The sequence below is a fragment of the Rattus norvegicus genome, chromosome 2, assembly GCF_021556685.1.
Source record: "Rattus norvegicus strain SHRSP/BbbUtx chromosome 2, alternate assembly SHRSP_T2T, whole genome shotgun sequence".
In the NCBI taxonomy this organism is placed as follows: Eukaryota; Metazoa; Chordata; class Mammalia; order Rodentia; family Muridae; genus Rattus; species Rattus norvegicus.
In genome coordinates this window covers 103,936,989-103,954,955 of record NC_141535.1, presented here as the reverse complement: position 1 = coordinate 103,954,955, position 17,967 = coordinate 103,936,989, and the positions used below count along the sequence as shown (strand labels likewise).

Genomic DNA, 17,967 nt, shown 5'->3' with positions numbered 1-17,967 from the left:
CTAGGAGGTTAGTATTTTAGAACAAACAGAGTTAAGTTACTGCCTTACCTCTCTGAATAGGCTCTTCCTATCACCTTGGGCAAAGTACTTGCTAAAGGGATTTTCTTCCTAATCTTTTTCAGAGAAGTGTATATTTCCTATTATTAAGAAAGGAGAAAGAAACCTGGATATTCACATGCCCACCCCCCTCCCAACTGTAAAAATATGAGACAGAAGGACTGTTCATGCCCGGAAACCCCAGAGGAAATCAGTTGCTCCTTGAGATAAAAGCCAAGGTATAAAACCCGTAAAGGGGTCAGATCAAGCATAGAAAAACCATGAGGTCCTTCTTGCTTATGGGGGTCATCTATTCCACACTTGCAATTGCTCCTGTTCAGTTTGACAGGTAAATTTCCCTTCCTATTGTCGTCTCTGGGTGAAAAGAAGAATTAAGGAATATGTCTTTAAAAGTCACTGAGATTTGTTTCTTTGGTTTCTGTCTTTTATCTACATAAAGGGAGAAGGTATTCCGTGTGAAACTCCAGGATGAAAAGCAAGCAAGTATCTTGAAGAACTTGACCCAAACCATTGAGGTAAAATACTCAGAGGGGTCTTACATCTTTCTTTTCTATTCTCTAAGAGATAATCCTTTGATTTTGTCTTCAATGCCCATGGGCTATGAAAGGTTGACAAACAGCGAGAAATGACAGGAACCATTGGTAGAACTCAGCCAGGAGCCAGCACCTCCCTTAGTTTTGTTTCAAGTTTCACTGATTTTCCTTCTGGCTTTATAAGCAACAGCTCCTAAGTAAATCTGTAAAACAAGGGGCATTCTGGGTGCCTTTCTCATTGTCTTCTTTCACTCCTGTGAATCCCCCCACCCCCAACATCCACTCCAGTTTCTTCTGCTGACTTCTGTTCAAGTATAATCTGATGAGAGTAAAGTACTGGCTTGCCAATAGTGAGTACACTTTCAAAAGAAATCCTTAAGTGTAAAGCAGTATCTTAAAATCCAACAGAAAAGAGAGCATTTTTTCTATCCTGGGTTCAGCCACTCCTTTTACACAAGTCACCTTGTCCCAGTCACCTTACTCTTATGCCATGTTCACCATCAGACTTACAATGTAACACTCTTAAAACAGAGAACCTGACCTAAGAAGATAGTAACTGAAACCACTCACATTACACCTCGGATTAAAACCCAGAGCCAAGCCTGGCTTTCATTCCAATCACTCTCTTCAGTCAAACCAGTCAAAAGTTCTGCATATTCTAATTCCTAAATATTCTTCACATCCACACGATCAACACCCCTGTGCTGCTCTGGCCTGTCTCAGACTGGAACAATTCCGGTGTCTCTTCACTAGAACACCAGTGTCCAGCATTTTTGTTCTGCCTCCCACAAAGTCACGTGTTCACTGCGATCTTTAAACTTGACAACTGTGCTTCCTCATTTGAAAATGTCCACAAGCGCAGCATGTTCTTCAAAGCCAGGTGTAAGGGTTCAAATCCTAGTTCTATAGTGGCTTTGTGGCCCTTAGAAGTTACAGAAGCCACTGCCTGCAACATGTAGCTGATCATCGCCTGCTCTCCAGTCATAGGAGCATCACTAAGTAGGCACAGTAACAAATATCACAAGGGACTTCTGTGAACAAAAGCTATGAAAGCCTTTGGCAGTGATTAGTGTGGCCAGAGACCTCCATGATTTGCCATATGGATACTCTTTTTAGTCCCCAGCCCCTCTTCTCTGTTTCCTGCCCCTGGAGATCCACAGACATCACAACTTCACCCACCTTATATCCCTTTTTTTTCACAAAGAATGTTATTTCTAATTCTTTATCTGGCTAAGTCTTCCTGTTTCTACAAGACAGATCAGTCCATAGCTCCAGCAGGAAACTGCCTTGTTCTTTTTGTAAGGATACCCTGCTCGTTCCTCTGCTGCTAGCTAACATGGTGGAAATATTTGTGTGCAGCTTTGTCAGGTACACACAACCTCCTCTTATAACTTCCCTATGGGGCTCTTCTGTGACACACCTATATGCTTGCTACTTAATATTCACAACAGTCTTTAGAGCATGAAATCCTTCCTCCACATTTTCTTGCTATAGCACAGATATTGTTATTATGATATCTAGCCTATAAACTAACTCCTGATATGTACAACTTGTTCTACGATGTTTCAAAGTAAACAGATGTGTTGATTGGTTCGTAAAAAACTCATGTTGTCCCATAGTGGACTGCCCAAAACCTGACATGTGTTGTAACTAAGAGACATCCACAGTGACTTGGACCACACCTCAATCTCAGTGTCATGGCAGAAACTGAGCAGCTCCCTCACATCTCCCAGGTGGGGTGTGATGGTGGAGACTGGACATCATCGTCACATCTCCCAGACTGGGAATTTGTATTTCACTAGGTTTCAAAATTGACTATTATTTTAAAGAAACTTAAGAGCTGGAACCTTCTCAAACTATTTTAACATAAATGCTGTTCTTGTGGGCTCATGTGTTAAATTTGCTGAAATTTCCAGGTATGGGAATATAGCAACCAGGACATTAGCACTCACGATATCTCAGGACATATGTCCACCTCACTACATCTATAGTACCCACCAAGGAAGCCGGGCGACCACATTTTTAAAATTAAAGCACACTGAAAAATAATGTTTCAGTGTTTTGACCAAGGACATATTACTAAAATAGAAAATTTTAAAAAGAAGATTAATAAATTGTACCTTCTTGTCAGCTATAAACTTTACCAGAATTCTAAAATTCACAGGGAAATTCATGGGACAAGCCAAAATATCATAAAAGCTAAATTACTGTCAAGTGTGGCCAAATCAATTATTAAATAATCATGTTGATACCCAGTAAAACATGATTAATCAAGGGTTGTCTCTTTTATTTGCTCTGATAAATGCATTATTCCAAAATGTTAGTTAGTACGAATGATTTCTTTCCTACTATTTTATAGTCAACAGCTCTTAAATACATTTGTTTTTTAAAAAAGATTCTCATTAGCTTATTAGTTACACAAACCCTACACCCCTTTATGCTGCACAATGCACGGCCAGTGTGGGTCTAATACCTATATGTACTATAGAGTGTTTCCTCTCCTGTGTGGGGGAGCCTATAGATACCCATATAAAAGCAGAGGCCAAAGAAATTAACAAATGCCTTTATCACTCTAGCTTATTCCTTTGAGAATGTATTTCTTACTGAACCCAGCAACCAGCAAGCCCCAAAACAGAATCCTCGTGTTTTTACACCCCAGATTTCTAAAGGTACAGGTATACAGCTACACTCAGCATCTTAAAATTCATACGTGTTTGGCAAACAAACAAGCACAGTTATCAATGGTCTTGTCTTGTAGCTTGACTTCTGGTATCCAGATGCTATCCATGATATTGCTGTTAATATGACTGTGGATTTCCGAGTTACTGAGAAGGAATCTCAGACTATCCAGTCTACCTTGGAACAACATAAAATGGACTATGAGTAAGTCCTGGGCAAATATCCATCTATATTTCATAGAGTTTGGGTAACCTTAAAATCTTTAGGATTTTTTTTAAAAAGTCCTTGAGGTATCAGGGGTTGGATTTTATACATGAGCGCACTAAGTTTTCATCATTTCCAAACCTCTCTCCATCCTCAAACTCTTCCTGTGTCTTTCCATTTACACCCTCTGGAATTCATGACTTCATCTTCTATAATCATTATTGATACACACACAAGCATACCCTTACTGAGTCTACTTAGTGTTCCTTGTATGTATGTATGTTTAGGGATGACCACATGGGACTATATAAGCTGAAGAAAACTGATAATCCCTTCTTCAGCAGTTATCAGCTTCTTGTAGATCTTCATCTAGTGGTGGGTCTTGTGATATTTGTCCCATCCACGTTGACATGTTGACTTGTATGGTTATGATGAAGATATTGTATAGGCAGCTATATTGTTGGGACTTCATGAATTTTGTGGCAAACCCGTTGTGTCTAGAAGTCATTGTCGCACATTGGGAGTCTGGGTCCTCTGATTCTTACAGTCCTTCTCTCTCTTCTAAGATGCTGCCCAAGCCTTAGGTAAATATATACATATACATATATATATATATATATATATATATATATATATATTCTCTTCAATGGTGACCTGTCCAGCCATGAACCTTTCTAAGTTTCCATCTCTTGCAAAATGAAGCTTCTTTGGTGAGAGGTGAAAGGTAAATCTATCTATGGGTGTATGGATAGCATATGGGTTTAGCATATAGTAAGAAGCTATATTGATTTAGGAAATTGGCAGTAATGGGTTGTTCTCTAGGTCAGTGGTTCTCAACCTATTATGGCTCCTTTAGCAAACCTGAATTTCCAAAAATATTTACACTACAATTCATAACAGTAACAAGGTTATAGTTATGAAGAAGCGACAAGAATAATTTTATGGTGGGGGTCACCATAGCATGAGGAACTGTATTAAAGGATCATAGCATTAGGAAGATTGGGAATGACTACTCTTAAGGTTTATGACCTCTCCAACCATGGGTCTACAGTACCAGGCATGAATTCCCTCCTACTGAATGGGCTTAAAGTCCAACTAAACAGCTATTGTTCACTCTTAAAATAAAAGTGCAATTGGCTGGACAAGGTGGCACATACCTTTGATCCCAGCTCTATGGAGGCATAAGCAGGAAGATCTCTTTGAGTTCAAGGACAATCTGGTCTACATAGAAAATTCCAGGACAGCCATGACTACATAAGAGACAGAGTAGGTACTGTCACAAACCCCACCAAAAAAAGAAAGCAAGGAAGGAAGGAAGGAAGAAAAAAGAAGAAAGAAAGGAAAGGAAAGGAAAGGAAAGGAAAGGAAAGGAAAGGAAAGGAAAGGAAAGGAAAGGAAAGGAAAGGAAAGGAAAGGAAAGGAAGATAGAATGTGGCTATGATAAATCATCACTATTGTACCACTGGGGATATCTTGCCTTACCAGATGGTCATTGTTAAGGGTGAATAGGTTTATAACCAGGTAGACTTGTTGAATGTCTCTCTCCTGTAGCAGCCTGCAATACACCCCCTGATATTGTAAAAGGATCACCTCAGGAAAAATGTTTCCACATCAGTTTCACCTCAATGGTACTAAGTCCTGTGTCTGAAATATATAGTGTCTTCAGTAACATGCTCTTACCTTCAAGTTCTGGGAAGCAACCAAGGGAAATGGTAATAGCCTATATTGTTTTTGGGCAGGTGGGGGGTGCCTTGGACCCCTTGACCAACAGCACTGGGGTTTTGTGTATCTGTGGCTTCTTGCAGGGGACCATTATCACTTCATGTGGCAGAATTCCACTATTATCTCTGTGGGTGTGTTTAAGTAAGTTTATAAAACAATGTTTTTTCCCTATGGCTTTTTCAAATACTCTTGGTGTTCTTTATCTGTCCTTTCTCCTTCTACCCTCCTTGGGTAAGCACTTTTCCCTATTTATTCCCTGCTCCCTTTCTACTTTACTGACTTCTGCAATTATTCTAGGTTATGTACTCACATCTAAAGAGTTGGAACTCGGTATCACAAATAGAAGAGAGCATATGGCATTTGGCATTTATCCTCCTGGGTCAGGGTTACCTCATTCAGTAAAATACTTTCCTGTTCCATCCATACAATGGAACTAGTTTTAAATTGGGCCTGCTAAATACTAAAGTGCTATCTATACAAGATAAAATTCACAGTTTCTTTCAGACTACTGGAGTATGTTTGTAGAGGCGATAGGGTTATTGACAGTTCACACTCTATTTACATTTGCTCTAATCTGCTCCATAAGCAGAGAGTTCAGACGTGAACCAGCAGTAGCCTGAGCAAGGGCACAACACTACCACTGATTGGAAGTCAGCCCAGGGTACATAAGCTATGTGAGCTATGGATAGTGGCCAGCACTCTGTGTGTGTGTGTGTGTGTGTGTGTGTGTGTGTGTGTGTGTGTGTGTGTCCATTCACACATATCAAATAGAAAGAGAATATAATTAATCAACCAATCATAGTCTAGGAGATAAAACTGACCTCATCAAAATAAAAATGAAGCACTAGAACAAGATTTAAACTGCAGAAGAGACACTTTTAAAATAACTGGTTACAAAATAACTCATTCTGCTCCACAGAATAGTAAAAGGGACTTACAATTGGCTGAACAACAACCATGAGCCATATATCAGTCTGAGTCTTGGGGCCATGGACACACACACACAAAGACCCTTATGGTGAATATCATAAACAAATTCACAGTTTAGAAAATAAACTTGAAACACTCTGATGGCACTGGGGGACACCGTTATAACCTCAACTTTCTGTTGTCATGTTAAACACCAGTAAACACTACCTCTTTCTTTTTGAACTTCCTATATCATATTTCACTGTAGACCTTAATGATTTAATTCAAAAGGGCTTTTTCGTCCTGCTGAGGTAAAAATTATTAATGTCTATGATATATTGCATAGTGAGGTGAATTGTGACTCACTATAGCTTAAATAGATTTATGATAATGTACAGTATCATAAACACATTATTGCTTGAAATGATAAGGAAATGCATTCATTAAAAAAGTATGAAGACATTTGTATTCCTAGTTTTTAAAATAAAAATATTATTGTAATAATTATAGATCACCATTTTTGGTTTTGTTGCTTCAAGAAGATTATCATAGTAATAAGGAAATGTAAGCATTTAAGCTTACAATTAACATGCTTGTATATGCTCTTCTACATTTTAATAAATGGGACTATAAAAATCGAACAAGTACTTTGCAGAATTCTCATATTTCAGTACCAAGGTTAGAGGAAACCCCTAGGACATTCTGGCTTCCATTATTACACTACATTCAGCTAGCATCTTGATCTTTTCATCTGAAAGAATTGGCTCCTCCCCTCTAAATAATGCTGGGCACTGGGTCTCTAGACTTGTGGGGGTCCCTATAAACACTATGGCTGGCAGAGAAATGATGTTTATGAGGCAAGAAGGAAAGAAATCCAGTTCAACGAGACTTAGCAGGTCTGGGTTCAAACTTCTGGAGTCTGACCCTGAGCAGTTTATTTTCGATGTATTTAAGCATAGAACAACGTTGGAAAATAATTTCCTTGTGACATTTAAGGCATGACTGCATCAAAATTCCTTTGCAAATTACCTGTGATGTCTTCCATAAAAATGGGTTCTATTGGCTGACAAACAATGCTCAGATTAAGGGTCTAGGAAATAAGGGTCTGGGACAAGCATAATAGTAAATTATTTTGCAGAGTACATGGGACTTCTCTCATAAGAATTGGTTTAATTGACTGAGAACCAACCCTCAACTGTCTGGGGGATTTGAATGAGGCTGGGTTCTACAGTAGCAAAGGATCACTGGATTATAAACTACATCCAGCTTTCTGGGCAGAAAACAAGTGTAAATGCTTTCTGTTACATAAAAAATCCTGTGTGAGTTAAACTACTGGTTTCTCTAGTGCTATCTGTGAGCACAAAACCTCATGCCCTCTACATAGATTCACTGCATAACCAGGCTTCTCACTTGTGATTTGTGCTCCAGTGGCTACCCTTCAATTTACCTAATTAATAGAGACCTGATATCAATCCCTAGTATTAATTAATTTTCCACACAAAGTACCTAGCCCAAACTGAATTCTAGCCCAGCCGAATTCTATAAAATCTAGCTTGAACAGCAGGATCGAAAAACAACAAACAAACAAAAAAAGACTTCCATTTTCCAAAAATGAAGACTTCCATTTTCCTTATTACCATTCTAATGGAGATGAATAGCGCAATGCTTGACATGACCTTAGACAGCCAAGTGAATCAGTGGAAGACTGAGGCAAGGGGCCAACACCACACATTTAATCAGATGCCTGTCTTTCTCCTCTTGGGTCCTCCAGGCCTCTCTCATCTGAAATAGTCCTGACTCTATAGAGGTGTGAATGAGATCCTCACAAATGTCACTTCATCCCAGATAGTTTCTTGCTTCCTGCATCAAGAAGCAAAATGTGACACTAATTATAGACTTATCTATCTATGACTGGGTTTCTAGAAAGTGTCTCAATTTAGCTATAGACATGGGAAAGTCATGTGATTAAATACCTTCCTCACAAATGTAAATATAGAAGGTGATCTGTAAAGACAAAAACCATTTAAAACTCTACATTCAAGGACATAATTTATTTGCATGTGAATTATGTGCATTTCTTGGTGTTAGTCACAGAAGAGAGTTCTAGAACAAAAAATGTCAACTTTTGTTCAAGACACCAGGCCAACAAGACCATAGAAGCTAGCTTGATAAGATAATTCACTTAAGCACTCTTTGTTAAACAGTGCACACACAAACCATTATTCAGTTTAAAGGATCAATACCTAATAGCTATTAATTTTCAGAAAATTCAGCTACTAAAGTAGACTTGATTTTAAAGTACCATACATGCTTAGTTCCTTGTTATTTATACTTTTATACAATTATAAAAAGCAAAATCTAAAACACAAATAATGAGTATATACTAACAATCCCAAAGAGACTGGCACATGGGTATTGGAAGGAAAATGCACATACTGGACGGGGTATCAGGGGTATACACACCATTTCAACTCAACTCTTAAAACTCTGAGTGATTTTATGACTTTTTCATATTGAGATTGCCTTTTCTTTGATCAAAAGTTAAAGTTGGAAAATAAAGTTATTCATAAAAATTAATTTAGAAATCAGCTGTTAATACAATAAAACTCAAATGGTACAATAGAATAAAATGCTAGTAAGAACTACCCAAGATTACATGGAAATGCAAGTTAAAATGTACAAACTCACACAGTAACATTCAACACTCTAGGTCAACGGTTGATTACCTAATAATGTTCATACACATAAAATTCACGCTCTGCATCCACCCTGTTGATGATTGTTTCAATCAGTTAAAGCTAACGATTTACTCTGTATACTAGTTCATTCATTTCTCTTCCTGCTCTGCAGACACTTCTACACATTATCTGCTCAAGCATATAACAAGATTGTGAGCTTGACTGCAAGAACTAAAGATGTATTGATCATGGGAAAAACAAAACTAAACTAAACTAAACTAAAACAAACAAAAACAGAAGAGTGTGGTAGGTGTGAAGGGGGAACGATTCTGAATCAAAGCTGCTTGCATTCAGGCTCATCCCAATCAGGTGTTTGGCACTATTTAAAATAGGGTTAATAAAGGGAGCTACTTCACACGGTTTCCTTGAGGAGAGACTGGTTCTGTATGGCTGGTTCCTTTTATTAGCTCAGGAGGAAAGGCCATTTATATGCATGAGTATATGAGCCCTCACACACACACACACACACACACACACACACACACACACACACACAAATACATTCAGTGCAACAGAGAACTGAAGGCTTCTATTAGATATTCTTCCTCCCTCTAGAGAACAAGTCTAATGCCATAATGTTTATTTTCAATATATGATATGCCACAGACATTAAGGAATCTATGTCAGCAAATCCAGAGTTTAATACCCATGGTAACCCAATTAGGAGATTGTCAAATTCAATTGTGAAGAAACCTAAAAACATATTTTTAAAATAGGTCTGCTATAACATGAGCACCAAGAGTCCAGACCAATTGTACAAAACACCCAACAATGATGCCATCTCTCTCACACACACATGCACACAGACACACATGCATACACATACACATAGGAACACACAGATGCATACATGCATACTCATGCTCATAGCAGTGAAACACTTGCCCATACTTCTCTAATCTTTCTTTTTTTAAAGATTTATTCATTTATTATATATAAGTACACTGTAACTGTCTTCAGATACACCAGAAAGGGGAATCGGATCTCTTTACAGATGGTTGTGAGCCACCATGTGGTTGCCGGGAATTGAACTCAGGACCTCTGGTGCTCCCAACTGCTGAGCCATCTCTCCAGCCCTCTAATCTTTCTCTGATAACTCTAAAAGTAGCCTTAAAATTGAAGTCCATCTGGCCCCTTCTCAGAACCAAGTGGAGGCTCACTGACTTTGAAAAACAAAACTTCCAAGGGAAAGGGAGGACTGAAAAACCTGACCAAAATTTCTAAAAGCAATGAAGACTATGACCCAATGGCCTTGCACAAAGCTCTCATCCTAAAAACTAAGGCACTATTATGCAATGGTTCTGACAATGTCAACAGAGTCAGACATTGTAGGTTCAAATTTTCAATCAAGTGCTTTAGGTTATGGCAGTATTGAAATAGATTTAAGGTCCTCCAGAACCCTATATATAAGAAGTAATAATAGTGCACAACCACTGTTGCTGATAACGTTGACAAGATATAAGCACAGTATCTGATACAAAATAAAGACTTGATAAACATCACCTATGTATATTATTAAATCCACAGTAATACATCATTACTTATCATTTTTCTTCATTTAGAATTAGAATACTTTTCAAACAAAGTAGATGAATCTAGGAAATAATATTTGAGAGAAGTAACTTGATTCCCTCTGCTAAACCTGGCTTCAAGCTAGTAGAAGGGCTCAAAAAAAAATTACATCTGCCACTAGGTCATAATTCCCAGTAAAAGGCTTAACTTGTAGTCCATATCACCAATCGTCTGGTATTGTCATACATTTGTGTAAAGACTGATTTGCCACTTACATAGTTTTAATTTTTGCTGTTGCTATCATGAAAGCCAAATCAACCAGTGTTAAGTCTAAAAATTCTCTTTGATATAAGGTTCAACTTCTCATAAGAAATCGTGTGTGTAAGAGGTATAGATCACTGAGTCACATGACTACAGATAATAAAATTTAGTTAAAGTGTATTAACTCTGTACAGTGGTTATCAACTATGAAATTCACCTCCACTGCTCTAGATTCACTGGATAACTAAGGAATATTGAGGACATCTCACCACCTATTCACAGATCTTCAAAATCTTGGGTGATATATTTGGTCCCATTACAAAAGGGAGAAAAATGAGGATCAGAAAAATACTTAAACTGCTCAAGGTCACATTTAGCATCAAGCAGAAAACTAGAGTTCAGAATCAAAAGCATTTGAACATAAGCTGGTGTTATTTTATTAGATCACTAAGTAAATGATTGCAGATGATTACTAAATGATTACAGAGCACATTTTAAAAAAAAACATATAGCACCTTCCTGAATTCAGGGTTTGCTGCTAACAAAAGGAAAATGTCATCTCATCAGCAAAAGCAGAACACTGTCTTTTAATAGATTTAACAAGAAATAACATAATCCAGACATGAAGATCATTTCCAAAAGTTTTCAATTTGTTCTTTTAAATATTGTTTGAAATGTTTCTATCCTAATGAGCCACTCCCTGTGTCTTAGAATAGAATATATTGATTAGTTCATTAAGAAAACATTGTCATTTTAATCATGATTTTCATAATGTGTTGTTAGAGAGTGAAGTCCTCATAGGCTACAATAACTACCAAGATGTGTTGGACCATGTGAACCAACATCTAGGACAATGTGCTCACTATGTCCTGTTGTCAAATAGGTTGACCCAATATGGTTTGTTTTTAAGCAAGTCATTTCCCAGTAATTCATTCTATCTATCCCTTTTATGTTAACCATGGATTTTAAGACTATGTAAAAGAAGCAAAATGAAACACTTCTAAATCTTCTATAGCTGTAATATAGTATTTAATACACTCAGGAATCAGTAATAGACATCAGTGCAACTTTGCCTTAGTGAGCAATAATATAAAGGCCATCTAAGTAGACTCAATTATATCAATCCCAAGTGTCATTCAACATCCTGTTTGCTCATGAGAAATAGGTTTTTCTATCAAGAGGAGAAATGTTTTAAAAAGAAGAATGCCCTCTTCTAGTTCTATTATTTGCTATGTTTTGACAACTTAATCAACACAATAAAGCAAAGAAATAGAAATAGTAAATAGTAAGTCTAAAGAAGAAGATGCAGTTACTCAAAGAGAAAATAAGTACACTTGGATATATATATCTGAATATATAATTAGTATTTAAAAGTAAAATGTCAATAAAAGTTTAAAACCATTAAGATAAATGTAACCAAAGCAAATATATTCCATATGAATAATAACCAATGTAAAAGTTTACTAGAGAGAATGCCACTTACAAGACTAGTTTAAAATACATGAAATGGTAATCAAAATATATAAAATTCTGCTGAAGTATCAATACAAGTTAGTCTGATTTTAACAAAACTCTTCTCAAACTTATCCATAGTTTAATATCGAAATTTCTATCAAGAAACCACTTTTCTGATGATTTTATTTTCTTAAATTATTCTAACAAATTGTTTTTGAAAATAAGAACATGAAGGTGGCATACCCCCATCATTGAAATTTATCATATGTAAGGACAGTTTCTACTACAGGAATTTCAAAACAAGTTCATGAACCTGGGTAGTAATTGACAAATAAGCAAAAATGCATTCAAATATCTGTGCATATTAAACTGCACATTTGAAACAAAGCTGAAGCATCCCGGATTCTAATCCCTAACTCCAAATACAAAGACATTTTAACTACAGGACTACATTGTGGGTGGGTGAGTGAAGGAGTTCACTGATGAGTCTGTCTGAGTCTGGTCCCAGAAGTCCAAATGGGAGAAGAGAACTGACCCTGGTAAGTTGCCCTTGACCTGAGCACTCACACAAAATAAACAAACAAATGTTAAAAAGTTACAAATTATAAATATATAGTCTTTCTGGGTGATAATTTCCTCACTGGTTAAGTGGTAATAATATTGGCAGGATTAAAAATGTATATGAAACAGAATCTGGCCCATATTAACCAAATTTAGGACAGAGTAGAAGAAAAAAATGAAGGGTAGGAAGTTTGATGTGTTTGGGAGAGGTCTAGGATAGGGATCAAAGCTGAAAATTAAACCTAGGCAGACCTCAGGTAGCCAGTTATTCTCCAGTCTGTGAGATCTTGAAATGGTGAAATGGGTTGACTCAAGAAGAGGTGAAGATTGAAAGTGGAGGTGTAAACTTTTGACACCAGCAGTGTCACCCTCCTCATAACTTTTCTTGACTCTTCACCCTCTCTAAAGCACCCTAGCCATATTCTACCTCTATCATTAGACAAGGTGTTTAAACACAACGTAGGTAAAGTTTAATCAGTATAATGAAGTTTAAAACATTTCTTATGAAGAAAAAGTAACTTAATGTACTTAAAAGCTTAGAGAAATACTTGGTTTATGCTAAGTTCTAAGTCACTGGTTGTTTTACAATCATTGTTATTCAAGCTTCATCCCAAGCATCATACGCTAAAGTCATGCAATTCCATTCTGTACATTTGTGCACTGCTGCCTGTGATACGGGTATTCACGTGTTTGCTTTGGGAAAGTATAAGAACATTATAGTGATAAAAACTATGGGTCAGTTTATGATTTCAAACATGCTGCTATTGTACTGTAAAGGAAAAGGTCATGAATATAATCAATTTTATTTAACTAAATGTTAAATGCTATTATTTAATCATGTAACCAATATAAGATGTATTGGTGAAATATATTACATACAGACTCTTCAAATTTTCATGCATAATGTACATTTACTACAATCTCTACTTCTGGAGAAAGCTGTTTAAAGTTCTGGGTAGCAATATGAGTTCAAAGCCGTCATGAAGTTCAGCATAGCTCAAATAGATGGGGTGGCAGAAGTCATCCAATGGAGATGCCAAGGGCAGAGAATTGAGGAAGTGGACTTTATTTCAGATAAAGGAAAGGAAAGGTCATTTTCCTGCAAATGAAAGATAAAATGTCCTCTTTCTTATGATAAAATTTTCCTGTGATAAGTGTATTTTATCATTCTTCTGTCAAACAGAATTCTGATAAATGACCTACAAGAAGAGATAGACAAACAGTTTGATGTGAAAGAGGAAATCGCAGGCAGGCACAGTTATGCAAAATACAATGACTGGAACAAGGTAGGCTATACAATGTCTATTATCATGTTTGTAAATCACTCCCTTCCTTGGTTGTTATGCAAGTTTCCTTTATTTTAATTCTTCAAATTTGATTTTGTTCTTAAGATTGTTTCTTGGACTGAAAAAATGGTAGAAAAACATCCTGAAATGGTTTCAAGGATTAAAATTGGATCAACTGTTGAAGATAATCCATTATATGTTCTCAAGGTAAAAATCATTGAAGATCCAGTAATTCACTTGCTATTTCAAAACATGAACAAGAAAGTCATTTTGTGGTAGCTAAGCTTAATTTGGAATTTCAAAACACATTATTTTTGGAATATTTAAATTCTGAATATCAATTTAAGAACATATTATTAAAAAATAAACAAGTACCTGCTGGAGGTTGCAAGCTGAGCAAACCTATTTCACGGGATAGCTGTGTTATAACTCAGTTTGCAGTGTAGCTGTGTATGCACTCCTTTCAAGTCCATTGAAATGGAATGAATCTGGTGAATGAAAGTCCCGAAGAGTTAACTGTCGTACATGCGTTAGTCACACCAGAGCAGCAGTTTATGTGCCAGAGCTCAGAGTTAATGCATTGTCAGGTTCTGTACACCCCAAGATCCTGCTCCCTGAGCACCTCATTAATAATTGGGAAGGCATTCACATCTTATGCCTCTATTCACTTAGTGAATATTCACTGGTGGTTTTCAACCACCCAGACAAAATCTGAACTCCATTTAAAACAAAAGCCTTTCAAACAACAGTCTACATACCACACCAAGCCTCATTCCAGGCTAAATATTTCCTGTGTACAAACTAGCATTATAATTCATATCTCAACACAGAACATTAATGTTGGAGTAAGAAAGACAATAAAGTTTATTGCTATTTTATTTTTGAGGGAAATTGGATATTTTTTGATGCAGACTTTAGTTTGCTACAAGCTGACCTAAAATTCAGGAGTTCTGGGATTCACGTGGCCTCCTGTCCAAGAACAGGTGGTGGGTTTTAAATTTTTTATTGTTTTTATTTAAGTGTGTGTGTGTGTGTGTGTGTGTGTGTGTGTGTGTGTGTGTGTGCAGTTACATGCATGGCATGACACATATGAATTTCTAAGAACAACTTAAATTGTCTGTTCTCTCCTTTTTATCATGTGGGTCCTAAAGTCTGAATTCAATCAACAAGTGCCATTATCAAATGAGCCTTCTCACTGGAATTAGATTATGTTTTGTGAAGATGTATTTTATTTATAAAGGATGTATTTGTATGTATGTGTGCATGTATGTATGTATATATGTATGTATGTATGTATGTATGCATGCATGCATGCATGCATATGGATGTCTACATGTGAGTGAGTACCTAAGAAGGCAAAAGGAGGAAATTGGTTGCCTTGAAGCTGGAGTTCCGAGCAGTTGTGAGCCATTAGATATGGGCACTGTGATCAGAACTCGGGCCCTCTGCAAGAGCAGCAAGTACTTTAACGGCTGAGCTATCTCTCCAGCCCCAGACAGTGTTGTTTTCTGTTTTGTTTGTAGTTTTGTTTGTTTGTTTTTTAAAAACCCTAAAAGCAGCTCTGAACCTTGGAGATTTTCTTGAAAACATATCCTGTAACAGCAGATGCATCATGAGTAGACAGGATAGCTGCCATCGTCTTCCCTGGGGTAGTCTGCACTAGCACTGCTCAGGTTCGACAAGAGACAGGAAAACAATTGCTTGAGAAAATGAACTATTGATTGACAATGGACTAATATTTGAGCTAGTACAATGTAATCTCTTATTTTAATAGATTGGGAGAAAAGATGGAGAAAGAAAGGCTATCTTTATGGACTGTGGCATCCATGCTCGTGAATGGGTTTCCCCAGCTTTCTGTCAGTGGTTTGTCTATCAGGTAAGTGAACCAATCACAACCAACATCTCTCTGACCAGTCTCCAATGCCTGACTGACTGACAACACCCCTTCCCAACTGTGAAGCACTCCACCTAGTTAGAGAAGCCTACATTTACCTCTGGCAGCAATACAAGACCTGAGTTTTATTCATTCTTGCAGTTTTTATAGAAATTATATCTTCCTTCAAACTCTGTAAACTCCACCCAAGAGTTTACATGAAAGCAACTGACTATTATCCTGTAGTTAAATAGGTAAAACTTGAATCCCCTTTCATATTGCAAACTACAAAGTAAATTTCATTTGACTAACTCAGAAATAAACATTTAATTTTGCTTGACATTTAACTGGTCATACATGAATTTAAGGTTTTCCTACTAATTTCCTTTCCCTCTCCCTCCCTGTCTCCCTCCCTCCCTCCCTCTTGTCTCCCTCCCTCCTGGCTCCCTCCCCCCTTTCTCTCTCTCACACATACATAAACATATACATTTATACACTCTCAAATCACTCACACACACACACACACACACACACACACACACACACAAACACACACATATTTTGTTTATAATACAGGTGTTTCTAAGAGGAATTTTCCAAGAATGGGAAGGGGTTTTGTTTTGTTTTGCTTTGCTTTGCTTTTGAGAATTTTGATAGCCACAGAAAGCTCAGATAATTAGAGGAATTTATGCCAGAAAATAGAAGAACTGACAGGTCAATCTCTAAATTTGTGACATTTAAATTTTTATCTTATGATTGCTAAAAACTGAACCCAGAGAGTTGTAATTGCTCAGAGGCGTATACCACTACCAAGGGTTTTATTAATTTTCTGAGGTGGGAGAGATGGCTGAGTCAGTAAAGTGCTAAGGACACAAGCATTAGGACCTGAATTCAGCCCTCAGCATCTATGCAAAAATTCTGGGCAGAGCACATGCCTGTAATCCTAGCAGAGGCAAGGGACTGGCAAATGGCAAAGATCCCTGAGGCCTGCTGGCAGCTACTCTAGCCAGATGTCAAGCTCTGGGGTCAGTGAGAATAAAGAGAAATTAAGGGAGTCATCTAAGCTTCTGTCACCTCTGACCTTCACACACAGGTGCACATGGGCACACGGGCACACAGGAACACATATTGGTTTCTTTGGTTGAAATCATGGCCCAGCAGTAAAGAACATGTTTAGTATGCACAAGAATTTAGGGTGAATGCACAGAATTATAAAGGCTCTCCTCTTCAGTCATTTGTATAACTATTCATGAACACTCTCCAATGCTCCTATCTCCCTGTGCTCAGGGATAATCTATATATCTCTCTGGGCATGAAAGAATGAACTCAAGTACTTGGTGCTATTAATTTCCACTTGGCTCTGTTTCTTCTGTGGATCTGGTTAAACAGGTTATGTCTGGCAGCTTTATGTCTTGATAGTTCAGTGAACCTTTAAATAATGTCTACTTCAGTTCAAGTTCCTGTGTTTAATATGTGGGTTTTTCCTGAAATCTACATGGGTCATTTATTTTAAATCATTTAACCTTGGAAACAACTTAAACAGTGGTAGCTATGGTTCATAGGATCTAGCTTTCTCCATAATAGCCCAACTTTCTATCCCCTCCAGGCAGCCAAGAGTTATGGAAAAAATAAAATCATGACCAAACTTTTGGACCGGATGAATTTTTATGTTCTGCCCGTATTCAATGTAGATGGATACATTTGGTCATGGACAAAGGTATGCTCTACATACAGTTGCTGCACTTAAGTAATATATTAGCCAGTGGCTTTAAAGCACATTTATTGTTGCTTATTAGGTTTAATGTTTGGGTAACTACTTGATTCCCCATTCAGAAAAATGTATTTTTCTATTTTTTAAAATAAACTTTATTTAATCTCTTAGAATTTCATACAGTATATTTTGATCTTAATCGTTCCCCTTTCCAAAAGTCCCATATCCACCCCCACCTTCCTACTTACCCAACTTCACATTTTCTCTGTCTTTAAAAAAAAAAAAAGATTCCTGCTTTTGTTAGCTAACTATTGTTGACCATGGGGCTTGCCCAGAGTGCTTGAAATACTGCATCACTCTCTAAAGAAAACGTATTCTCTCTCTCCCAGTAGCAACAAAATGTCAGTAGCTCCTCAGTTAGGCATGGACTTCATGCCCACCTCTCTACCCAATGCTGAAATTTTTG

General features: G+C 37.2%; 1 protein-coding gene across 2 annotated transcripts in view; it reads left to right on the top strand.

Moving 5' to 3' along the window:
- Positions 1–306: 306 nt before the first annotated feature.
- Cpa3 (carboxypeptidase A3) overlaps positions 307–17,967 on the top strand; it is a 31,641-nt gene continuing 13,980 nt past the window's right edge. The window contains 7 exon segments of one of the 2 annotated variants that reach the window (NM_019300.1): positions 317–385; positions 497–572; positions 3,349–3,473; positions 13,815–13,917; positions 14,023–14,124; positions 15,692–15,793; positions 17,397–17,507. In NM_019300.1, coding sequence (NP_062173.1) covers positions 318–385; positions 497–572; positions 3,349–3,473; positions 13,815–13,917; positions 14,023–14,124; positions 15,692–15,793; positions 17,397–17,507 — 687 coding nt within the window. In that variant the 5' untranslated portion in view covers position 317. 2 annotated transcript variants of the gene reach the window in all.